The sequence below is a fragment of the Abramis brama genome (genome assembly GCF_963993115.1).
Source record: "Abramis brama genome assembly, chromosome: 15".
Classification (NCBI taxonomy): Eukaryota; Metazoa; Chordata; class Actinopteri; order Cypriniformes; family Leuciscidae; genus Abramis; species Abramis brama.
In genome coordinates, this window is record NC_139977.1 from 3471429 (window position 1) to 3483797 (window position 12369).

General features: G+C 36.7%; 3 protein-coding genes across 12 annotated transcripts in view; 1 reads left to right on the forward strand and 2 right to left on the reverse strand.

Moving 5' to 3' along the window:
* Positions 1 to 3390, reverse strand: part of aff4 (AF4/FMR2 family, member 4) — a 47718-nt gene extending 44328 nt beyond the window's left edge. For 2 of the 8 annotated variants that reach the window (XM_084136270.1, XM_084136269.1), the window contains exon 1: positions 3078 to 3390. The gene's annotated coding sequence lies outside the window, so the exon portion shown is untranslated. The remainder of the gene's footprint in view (positions 1 to 3077) is intronic. The other 6 variants (XM_084136265.1, XM_084136264.1, XM_084136271.1 and 3 more) reach the window with 4 other exon arrangements.
* A 935-nt stretch (positions 3391 to 4325) lies between these two features.
* On the reverse strand, positions 4326 to 9321 carry zcchc10 (zinc finger, CCHC domain containing 10). Of its 2 annotated transcripts, none has more exons than XM_084137635.1 (4): positions 9234 to 9321; positions 8909 to 9070; positions 5949 to 5993; positions 4326 to 5121 (listed from the first exon to the last, which is right to left on the reverse strand). In XM_084137635.1, the coding sequence occupies exons 1-4, from the start codon at positions 9272 to 9274 to the stop codon at positions 4890 to 4892; spliced, it is 480 nt and encodes a 159-aa protein (XP_083993761.1). In that variant the 5' UTR covers positions 9275 to 9321; the 3' UTR covers positions 4326 to 4889. The 2 variants fall into 2 exon arrangements, with proteins under 2 accessions (XP_083993761.1, XP_083993760.1); XM_084137634.1 differs by having other exon boundaries at positions 4326 to 5133.
* An 816-nt stretch (positions 9322 to 10137) lies between these two features.
* The window catches only part of hspa4a (heat shock protein 4a), a 26545-nt gene continuing 24313 nt past the window's right edge, over positions 10138 to 12369 (forward strand). Inside the window, exon 1 of one of the 2 annotated variants that reach the window (XM_084136340.1) lies at positions 10138 to 10432. In XM_084136340.1, coding sequence (XP_083992466.1) covers positions 10326 to 10432 — 107 coding nt within the window. In that variant the 5' untranslated portion in view covers positions 10138 to 10325. The remainder of the gene's footprint in view (positions 10433 to 12369) is intronic. The other variant, XM_084136341.1, reaches the window with a different exon arrangement.

Below are 12369 nucleotides of genomic sequence, written 5' to 3' on the forward strand. Positions count from 1 at the left end.
AGGCTTTTAATCCATCACTCTCAAAGTAGAGCAAGGTTTCAGAGCTATTTTTCCATTCATTTTTCCCATAGGGATTTTTTAAGAAGTCTTCATTAAAGGCCCACTGAAGTGCCTTGAAACACGCAGCGTTATTCAGTGCGTTGACGTAATTTCCACTGAAACAGGAAGACAGGGCGGGACATATTAAATAGCCCCTCCCCTTTTTTTAAATAGCCAATAGCGTTTAGTTTATATCGCAGCTCGGCTGTTGAGCTCCTTAAAGCTGCAGTTTCCTCCTTATCTCTGACCGCTTCTCCATATCGCTTTAAAACACACACTCGATCATATGATCCGCTCCGTGTGTCGTGTCTCTGGACCGGACTTCACTCGCCCCAATGGAAAGCATGTTTACGCCGAATCGTTCCCTATCCCCTATATAGTGCAGACGTGCCATCCACCATGCAGAAAACAGTAAACGTGTGAACAAGTGACTGATTTTTATCTTTTATATTTGTGTTTATAATGTAGGGGGCGGAGCTTCAGATTCTAGAGAGCATTTGATTGGACAGAAAATCTGATTGATAAGCTGAAGTGCCGAGTGATGTCATCAAAATCATTGATTATACTGGCGGAAGTGAGAGACTAAGTTTTGAATGCTTATACTGTCTCTTCTCAATGTGAATTTGGTCATTGTTTTGGAGCACACTAGCTTATAGATTACAGTAAGATTAACATATTCATACTAAAAACCAAAAAACTTCCATTTTGATTTCATGGGGACTTTAAAGAGTTACAAAAACAAAAGCCAAACCAATCAGCTACAACATCACAACATTACAATCTTTGATTTGAAGCAACAAAAGCATTTGAAAATCAGACAAAGATACAAGACTGAACTTAACAGCTTTAACTGCAATCCCGTTCAAGCATTGCGAAAGAAAATAGAATTAAAAATTAATATTAATTCATAGATGTTGATTATCTATATACTATAGAAACAAACAACATTTTTTGTTTAAATTTATTGCAAAATATCCATAGATTTATATACACACAAATATTTAAAGTCACCATGAAATCAAAATGGACAGTTTTTGTTTTTTCATGGAATATTGCTATAAATTATTTATCTGTGCACATCATAAAGGTTTTAAATTCACGTGCCTCGTAATCTTGAATTGGAATAATTTCCACTCCCTCCATCTCTTCTCTGATGACGAAGCAACCTGTCAATCACATGAGATCCACCAATAGCAAACCACAACCATCCAATCAAAACACCACAGACAAAATCAAGCCCCGCCCTAAAAGACTAGCACAACTTGTGTCTCATGCTGACTTTATGTTTTTTGAAAGCCTCATTCACAGCGCTTCATTAGAGTGGACTAGTGCGATTATCGCAATTGTTGGCGATTTCTTTGCAGAATTATGGGTAATGTAGTTTTTCACCAGAAATTCTGCTGTGAAACATGCTTATTATTTTTTTGGAAAAAAGCAAATGCCACTATCCTCATAGCTCACAGTGGGTTCGTCTTTAAAGGTTTACAAGTTAGTGTTAAGAAGCAGTACCTCTATGGGATTTTTTACCGTAACCTGACTGTTGCACTCTTTGGAAGGTGAGATTGAAAAATTGCATTATGGGAACCCTACACTGAGTGCAAAAGTTTACTTCACTTCCATCATACTCAAAAACAACTGACAGAGATAACAGTCACATGTCTTGTGCACTTTATACTCACACACACACACCAGCCTAGTAGCCACTACAGAGTGGAAAATTGTTTCTCATCCAATTTTTTTTTAACCATGTTGTCCACCATGACAACTGTGTGTAGCACTCGTGCCTCTCTCTACTTCCTGAAAAGGGATACACACTTGTTTCCATGCCATTTGCATTGCCCTTCGGACTGAGAATACACACTCCCTAATCACTTAAGATAGACAAACACAATATTGCATTTCTGAATTCGAGCATTTACATGTTCGAATTTGCATACAACACAGTGCACACCTAATCTATACCACAGTAAGTGAGGTATAGTACTATACAACTCCAAACAAACCCTAGTTCCTGCTTTAGCTACTGACATTTTAAAATGGCCTCCAAACATTGATAGGCTAATACAATTAGGCCTATTATTTTACATTTTTGCAAGATATGGTGGTTCAATGATGTTAATCAGTAAATTATGACTGCGAACGGTAGATCTGCCCTAAAATTAGACCTACATGTATGGAGTAAGCACTATGATCCCTCAATAAACATGTCTGAATAAGGAATCTAAAACTAGAATACTGACAACTGTCAAGCACAAAACAAACACTGTTGAATTAATCTTACAAATATCATACTTAGTAAACAACTTGCTCTGCAGGTAATCACAATTGAAATGTCTAATTACAACATAACATGCGAGGTATTCTCAACAGAAACCAGTCTGAACCGAATTTAACTCCCCAAACAACTGCCATTTTAACTGTTTTTTTAAAATACTGCCATTTTGACCGTGTTTACATTTTGTCAAGTTCGTGACGCAAATATTTTTACGCCACAGTAAAAAAGTTACCAGATTATAATAACAATAATAACAACAATAACACTAACAATACTACTAATAAACAAGCAGTTGCTCCTGAACCAGTCAGTAAGGTGTGTTCACGTGACTCTCCCATTAGCATTTAACGATGTGTGGAAGTTAAAACTCAAACGCCAATTTAGTTTGAACGCAGTAAATTATCGATCAGCAGAAATGTCCACTTCTGGTAATAAACGTGCCAAAAAAATGGCATCAAATAGAAACGCTTCATCTGAAAGCGCTAGATATAGAAGGATGTATATCTAATGACACATTAGCAACTGTCCACGATCGAAAGTATAAAATTGATAATTAATTCCTAGTCGATGGCATGTGAGTGTGAGATCAGGATTGGACAGTTCGCATGTTAGCTAAACACTTCAACACACTCGTTGAACGAGCTATAAAGCTTGCTCTCCTTCATTAACAACTCGTTACAATCTATCTCATGTATAAATGATCAAATGTTACTACACATGGATCATTTAAATTATGTAATCGTCCGATTTATGGCCCACTTACCTCTTGGCTTCTTTTAGGCCCGAAGCATTCTAGCTATGAAGCCTTTCCCTTTGTTCACACTGATCTGCTGTATCGTCCCAATAAATGTGTCACACACCAGCGAGAAACGCGTAACTGCTCTAAAAGACAGCGCTCGCTTAAGTGAGCCATGCCGCCGAGGCTCGTCTGCTCGTCATGATTGTGTCGGACAGATTTTTCCAGCAGATCACGATCATATTTTCAGGAGATCATCGCGTCTCTGGCTGGCTGATGTCGGCTTGGTAAACTAACGTGGTCACGTGACGCGCGCGTCCTCTCAAAGCGGCCGCGTCTCAACGCCAGCGAGCAGCCTAAAACTAGACAACTCAAAAGCAGACTTTTTTAATATTTTTAATATTTTTGTACGATGTAGTTTCGGATTATGTATGATACGCAATAACTAATGTAATTGTTTCTATTTATTATAAATTATTTATTATTACGAAATTAGTATTCACTACGGTATTTGTTATGAAAGTCAACGTTTTATTCGTTTATTAAACTGCATATTATTTTATATTACATTACCGGTCAAAAGTTTGGAATAATTTCGTTTTTTCCCCATGAATATTCAGCATCTTTACTCCAGTTTTCAGTGTCACATGATCCTTCAGAAATCATTCTAATGTGATGATTTGCTGTTCAAGAAACATTTATATGATTGATAATTATAATGTTGAAGAGTTCAATTTTCTGTGGAAACCGTGATACATTACCAGCAAGGTAAATAAAAGGTTTTTTTTTTAAAAGAAAAGAAATGAAACACTTTTATTATTCAGTGACGCACTGATCCAAAGTGACAGTAAAGACATTCATAATGTCAGAAAATATTTCTATTTTACATAAATGCTGTTCTTTTGAAGGCTCTATTAATCAAAGAATCCTGAAAAATCCATTGGCCAAAAAAATATCAAGGAGCAAAAACAGTTTTCAACATTGGTAACAATAACCATTATTAATAACTGAGCATCAAATAATCATATTAGAGTGATTTCTGAAGGATCACGTGACACCAAAGACTGGAGTAATGATGCTGAAAACTCAGCTTTGATCACAGAAATAAATTAGTTTAACTTATTATATTGTTCAAATGTTTTATAATACTACAATTAGCAATTTCACAATAATACAATGACCAGTTGTGTATCTAAATAATAATATATTGCTTAATATATTTAGCGATTTCTCAAATATTATTTCTTTTCAACACAAATAAAGACAATACAAACATAAGCTTTATAAATATTTTATGAAGCAATCTGTACAATGTACATGGCTGCGAATCAAACATTTCAACTCATCTTTCTGATGAGAAAGATTACTTGTGATTTAAATGCAGTATTAACACTATTACTAACAAAAGAAACATTTCTTCATGTAACAAATCAGTTTATTTCATCTTAAAATGAAGACCATGTTAAAACAACCCCACCTCTTTTTTATGGCATCATTCTTTCTTGAAAAACAGTTCAAAACCTAACTAAAAATAAGCAAAAACGTAACATTTATGTTAAAAAATATGCAAAATAAATCAACTGGTATCGGTATGAGTGAGCAGATTACAGCATTTTAACTGATAGGTTTGAGATTCCACTACTCTCTGGCAAGAAGGAAAAACAAAGTTGCATTTGTCTCAAGGTAAAAAAGAGAATGTGATAGTGGATTTTTACATTTTACAAAACAGGATAACAATATATATCTCAGTTTCTTTACAAACATCACTTCCCAGCCTACTCTCACATGTTCAATAGCAGAACAGTCAATGTGTGACGCGAGTTCTGCATTCGAATCAAATCATTTCTTCTTTTTTCTCTTTTTTGGAGGGCCTTGATCCGAACTGCTTGAGGAATCGGAGTCCGAGCCCGAGCTGGAGGAAGACGAGGAGGAGGAGGACGAGGATGAGGAAGGGCTGGAGCTTTCCTCGCTGTCACTGCTACTGTCTTCAGACGAGGATGAGGAGCTGGAGGAATCGCTGCTGTCTGAGGAAGAGTCACCGGAAGAGCTTGACGAATCACTGCTGCCGGAGCTGGAAGAGGACCTCAAAGAAAACAGCAGATCAACATATCAAGTGCTGTGCTTCAACATTCAACCTGTGTTTGTTCCTCACAGATCAGGTGTTATGATGGCAGTGTGAATAACAACAACAACCTGAAATATGACATTTCCCCTAGTGTTCTGGGCCGCTTTTGTATGTGTAAATATATATATATATATATATATATATATATATATATATATATATATATATATATATATATATATATATATATATATATATAAAATACATAATTGTGTTGTTGGCCAGTGGTATATGACCATATATATACCTACAGTAGTCAACATTTAAAGTGGATCAAAACCTTTCAGCAAAGTTATACATGAATTTTGAACAATACCCATTCTTGACAACTTTGATGAACTTTTTTGATCCACTTCAAATGTGGACTACTGTGTGTATGCATTAATGTATGTATATGCATGTATATGTATGTATATGTATGTATGTATGTATATATCTATAGCCATCTATCTATCTATCTATAATTCTTCGGTAATACACAATTCATCCTTATATTTACTATAACATAGGGCTCAAACTGTAGACTGTTTTTTGACTCATTTATTGTTTTGGACATAATTATACTCATATACTATACACTAATTTGACTAGTTGTGCAAAACTGTGAGTGCAATTAAATATAAATTAAATTCATACCAGACCTAGCATGCAGCAAAAAAGGTTAATTGGTTTACTCAAAATAATTATATAATAGATAAAACATCTTAATATTTCACTTTATAAAGTGCATAACAGTCATAACATGTTTACTGGTAACACTGGCAATGACTCACCTTTTTTTCTTTGGTTTTTTCTCACTGCGCGCTGTTATTCCAGGTCTAAAAAGTGTCAAGAAAGTACAGTTGAAATGCACACTTTTATGTGACTGGGTTTTTCCAGTTTTTAACATGATAATTGAAATAAGAATGATTGAAAAACACAACAAATGGACATAATGGAGTAGTCTATATTTTTTAATGTGGTTGTCCATTCTACACTACCAACACATGCAGTGTGCAGTTCTGCACTTTCAGCTTTAGATGGCGCTGTCTGTCTAAAAAGGATAGTTTGGTGTTCACTCAAATTAAAATTCTGTCATTAATTACTCGCCCTCATGTCGTTCTAAACCCGTAAGACTTTAGTTCATCTTCAGAAAACAAATGAAGATCTTTTTGATGAAATCTGAGAGCTTTCCGTTCCTTCATTTACAGCTACGCAACTACCACTTTGACGCATTAAAAAGTTTCTAAAGAGATTGTAAAACTAATCCATATAAATTGAGTGGTTTAGTCCAAAATTTCTGAAGAGACTCGATCTCTTTTTATGATGAACAGATTGAAATTAGGCTTTTATTCACATATAAACATTGATCAGCGAACATAAACAGAAGCTCAACCGAACCTGCTTGACACGCTAGATCAAACCTCTTGCTGAAGCTCAAACGTGCTGCGTAACACGAGAATGAACCTCATTGGTTCTTGCCGAAGCTCAAATGTGCTGCGTAACAAGAATGAACCTCATTGGTTCTCGCAGAAGCTCAAACGTGCTGCGTAACACGAGAATGAACCTCATTGGTTCTCGCCGAAGCTCAAACGTGCTGCGTAAAACGAGAATGAACCTCATTGGTTCTCGCCGAAGCTCAAACGTGCTGCGTAACACGAGAATGAACCTCATTGGTTCTCGCCGAAGCTCAAACGTAGGGCTGGGACGGTATGGATTTTTTCTTACCGTGGTTGAAAAGCAAGAAATTCCCGCGGTATTGCGGTAAACCGCTTTAAACATCAACCCCCCTCCCCACCCTCCCCCAGTTTTTTTTTTTTGCGACGTTGCGGCTGGAACAACAAACAAAGTGTGTCAATGATAATCTCAGGTAGTGTTTATGTGCTTTATTTAATGTTAAAAGCATGCAATGTGACTTTGAATATCGTTTAGTGCTCCTGCTTTGTAGCTGTAAAAGCAACAATGGATAATTCACCTCAGATCTTGAAATTAAACAAATAGAAACAAGAACGTTCAAACTGTGAACATACAAGTGTATTCTTTGACAAATATTGTTTTAGTAACTCATAGCCTATGTATTTTTAATAATGTTTAAATGGTGTAATATTTGTGAATTTGATTATGTAGCCTACTTATCCATTTTCTTGCAAGTGCCGTCAAGATTACTCTGGTGCTGTGAGTGTGCACTTGCCGCGACTCCGCGAGGGTTGACAAATGCGGTCTTCACGTGAGAGAATTGTGTTAAATAAGCACGTACAATTAAAAGCTGAGGTCCTGCTTTTACTTTTTTTATTTATTTACGGTGCGGCTTGGACGCGGCGTCCGTCGAAAATAGACTAGGCGCCTACCTTTAGCGAAGCGGCGCGGAGAGACGCTTCTGAAACGCGCCGCGTCGTGGCTGTTGTAACGCGCCGCTCGCGCCGATCAGCTCCGGTAGCCGCGTCGCAGCCGTAACGCGCCACAGAGTGTAAATAAGGGGTTATAGTCAATAGCCTACGAATGGAATGTTATTATGTGTCATGAAACAACTTGCGAAAGGTCGGATTTGCTCCATCTTTTGATGATAAGTTTTGTTTAGAAAACCTTGAATCCATGTAATACACAATGTTATTAGACACAATCCATGTCATTAGAATCAATGAATCCATGTCATTAGACACAACGTGAACACATGTGAAGGCCAGTGTTTATTTTTTTATTTATCTGTATTTTTTTTGCGGTGATGACGGTGACGAGCTCAGACCCGCGGTAGGCGTCACGTGACCGCGGTATTGCGGTAATGCGGTAACCGTCCCAGCCCTACTCAAACGTGCTGCGTAACACGAGAATGAACCTCATTGGTTCTCGCCGAAGCTCAAACGTGCTGCGTAACACCAGAATGAACCTCATTGGTTCTTGCAGAAGCTCAAACGTGCTGCGTAACACCAGAATGAACCTCATTGGTTCTTGCAGAAGCTCAAACGTGCTGCGTAACACCAGAATGAACCTCATTGGTTCTTGCTGAAGCTCAAACGTGCTGCGTAACACGAGAATGAACCTCATTGGTTCTCGCCGAAGCTCAAACGTGCTGCGTAACACGAGAATGAACCTCATTGGTTCTCGCCGAAGCTCAAACGTGCTGCGTAACACGAGAATGAACCTCATTGGTTCTCGCCGAAGCTCAAACGTGCAGCGTAACACGAGAATGAACCTCATTGGTTCTTGCTGAAGCTCAAACGTGCTGCGCAACACGAGAATGAACCTCATTGGTTATCGCCGAAGCTCAAACGTGCTGCGTAACATCATTGGTTCTCACACATCAAGCGAACATGCTTGAGCTTCGGTTTACCACAACTGATGTGTGCGCTGATGTCTCTTCAGAAATTTTGGACTAGTCTAAACCGCTCGAATCATATGGATTAGTTTTACAATCTCTTTATGAACTTTATGAAGCGTCAAAGTGGTAGTTGCATAGCTGTCAATGGAGGGACAGAAAGCTCTCAGATTTCATCAAAAAGATCTGCATTTGTGTTCTAAAGATGAACGAAAGTTTTACGGGTCTGGAATGACACAAGGGTGAGTAATTAATAACAGAATTTTCATTTTTGAGTGAACTATCCCTTTAATATTAGAACTAGGGGAGTTTACTGAACTTTAAATATCCGTAATATACAAGCGAGATTCTATCGAAAGGTGTTGACTAATAAACGAGTAAACTAGTAATCCATTCATTCAATATTAGTACTCTCGTATGTGAATGCGTTGTGTCTCTTACCCCAAATCATCTGAAGGATTGTTCTCCTTGTCTTTCAGCTTCTTTTTTAACTCAGCTGTCCTGGAAGGTCTATAAAGATACTTTCTTTTCCCAGTGCATTCAAAGGACCAGTGTCCATGTTCCAGGCATTTCTGACAGCGAACATGTTGTTTGTTTGCCTCCCTGTGGAAATATGAGAAGCCGCGCAGTAATAGGTGAAACCTGGTGTTAAAACAACAAAAACTCAAATAGACGACTGATGAGATAAAGATAAACAAAAATACAATTAATATATAAAAAATATAATATACAACTCCAAAACCGTATAATGTGTCAAATAACTCACGCTTGTCGTCGAGCGATCAATCTATGCATGGGAGTCGCCATTTTGGATGCGATCCTGTGCGCGAGCCTGAAAAAATAAAGTGCGCCATCTAAAGCTTAGGAGAAGCTTCAGCCTTGTTATTTTATCAGAGCCCGTCTACGGATATTATTATTAGACATTCTCTGATTTTATTCAGTTTCATTTGTTTGTCTAGTTATTGGTATATTCATGTGAATTATTACAGCATTTATTATTACAGCATTTATTATTATTAATATAGGGGAAACCGTGAAATATACACAAACGCTTGTGGTTTTCTTTCAACTTCTACTTCACTCAAATTAGAATAATGTTTGTGAATTCCGTCCTAAAATTCCAGTGTCACCATTTACTTCAATAAAATCGTACAGACTGAGAGCAATAAAAACAAACTAGACAAGATGTCTTTTTAGAATTAAATAGTTGGAAAACAAGTTGCTTTGCTTTTCTAATTGTTGAATGTAGAAAATAAAAATAAAAAATAAAATAAAAATCAGAGCAACTACTTTAATCGTGTGAATAGAGAATTATTCTAAAATTATATTCTCATTAAAATCGGCAAATATTATATTTCTAGCTCTATTTTTATTAGACATTAAGGACATAACATAAATTATATATATCATTTTTTTCTTCTGTATTGTAAACCCAATTATTTTAGTTGTGTTATATTTTTGGATATTAGATATGTCTATCGCTCTATTTTTATTATTATTATTATTATTATAATTTTTTACAATTGTTATATATATTATTAGATATCGCTCTATCTATCCATCGATTGGTTGGATTTGTCGTCATGGTCACGTCATACAAGGAAAGCTCCAGAGCCATCTAGAACTCAAACTCTCGCGATAAAACTTCGGCGTGAACTCCGGCTTACCCCATTACATTCAGCAGTCAGCCGGTCTGCATCAAGTCAGTCAATGGACATTAGAGAACTATGAAATCGTGTTAAACCTGAGTTTTATGAATTAAACCTCTCCGTGACTGTTATATATATATGTTTTAAAAGGACACTTCTTGCTGGTATTGAGTGTTTTAGCTGGGCTGTGCTCGTGATTTCCAGTGAAGATGTCAGTTGTGGGATTTGACGTGGGCTTTCAGAGCTGTTATGTTGCCGTCGCTCGCGCCGGTGGAATAGAAACCGTAGCAAACGAGTACAGCGACCGATGCACACCGTAAGTCAAGCTTTTATTCTGCTTATTCTCACTATACACTGTGTTAAGACACTGCGTGTATTTCTCTTTGACATGTCACACACCATTCACGCAATGACAACCAGATTAAGAAGCGTGGAACGTGAACGGAGCATGTTTTCTTTCATTATGTCATTTCATTAGATCTGAATAATGGAAAACGAGTTAAAAACATGCTCTTTGGCTTGATATTAACAGTTAATATTGTGACGATCTATTCTGTATGTCAAACTAGTATGATACCGAAGTCTATAGAGTATAAATGACTGTATTAGATGAGAGAGTGTAGTGATGAACGGGTCTGTTAGCTGGAGATGCTACAGCGTGGCTCGCGCTGCTGCTGTGACGTCACGCCCGCAGGAACATTCTAGCACATTGAAGACCGCGCGGAAGAAACTGTCATTCTTTCCTTATTATCTCAGACTACATAACTAATCATTATACATTTCTCAATCAGTTGGTTCTGCCACGGAATAAAACAATTTAAATAAAATATTTCCGACTTTCTTTCTCTGATATAAAGTCATATTTGCGAGTTGTAAAGTCAGAATTGCTGGATATAAAGTAACGTTAGAAACTAGAGTGTAAACTAAAAATAATTCTCCACTAAGAGCCTATTGGGGTGTCTCCATTCCACATAAAGAATATATTTTACTTTACTTAAAATGATTAAATGCGCTCAAAAATCTACACTGTCGACCGATAGTGGATTTTACCGATAACTTGGTTGAACCGATATTCAACCAATCATTTTTAAACGATACTAAATGAAAACAAACATGACACATAAAATAACACTGAACTTTATTGAACTTCACATTACGAAATGTACTGTCTTTTTAAATTAAATTTACAATATCAATCTCTATATGCATATATTGATTAATATTGTAAATTTAATTTAAAAACACAGGCTATATTAATGCCACAGTTTTGCTGAAAAATGCATTAAAGCGACCAGCTGGATATAACCTAATGCGAATAGACGGAAACAAATAACAGTCTGACATTAAACATTTGGGTCAGGCTTGTGTGATTCTTTTTTTTCTTCTTTTTTTCACAGTTTTAACCTCTTGACTTGATGTACTACTAATGTTACCGTGGCAAACATGTTCTTTCTCTACTAATGCAGTATCTAATCAACAAATTAATTACTTTACAATGATGTGAAACAAGAACGATAGTGTACTGTATAAAATGCCGTTTTGTTGTCCATGTTTCAAATCCGCAAATGAATGGATCTGCATCAAAGGGTTAGTTCACCCAAAAATGAAATTCTGTCATTAATTACTCACCCTCATGTCGTTCCCATAAGACTTTCGTTCATCTTCAGAGCACAAATGAAGATATTTTTGATGAAATCGGAGAGATTTCTGAACCAGCCATAGACTGCAACGTTATTGCAACTTTCAAGGCCCAGAAAGGTAGTAAAGACATCGTGAAAATAGTCCATGTGACTACAGTGGTTCAACCTTAATGTTATGAAGCCAGGAGAATACTTTTTGTGTGCAAATACAAAAACAAAAAAATGACTTTATTCCACAATCTCTTCTCTTCCACCTCATTCTCATATAATGTTGACGTAGTGTAAACAGTGCAATGCTTCCCGGCTCATTATTGACCGGCTCCTGTGTCAGCATCACACGCATGTGCTCATGTGAACTGCATTTTCAAATGAATCTAGTGAGTCAATGATTCAATGACCCATTCATAAAGACAGCCGCTTGCTTTGTTACTGAATGAATCAGCCGTTTAATGAATCGATTGAACTAATGATTCAGTGACTTGCCGCCCCCTACTGGCTGTTTTAGTTTAATTTTCAAAGTATCATTTCAGTTATTTAAATAATTTAAAGGTCCCGTTCTTCGTGATCCCATGTTTCAAACTTTAGTTAGTGTGTAATGTTGCTGTTAGAGCAT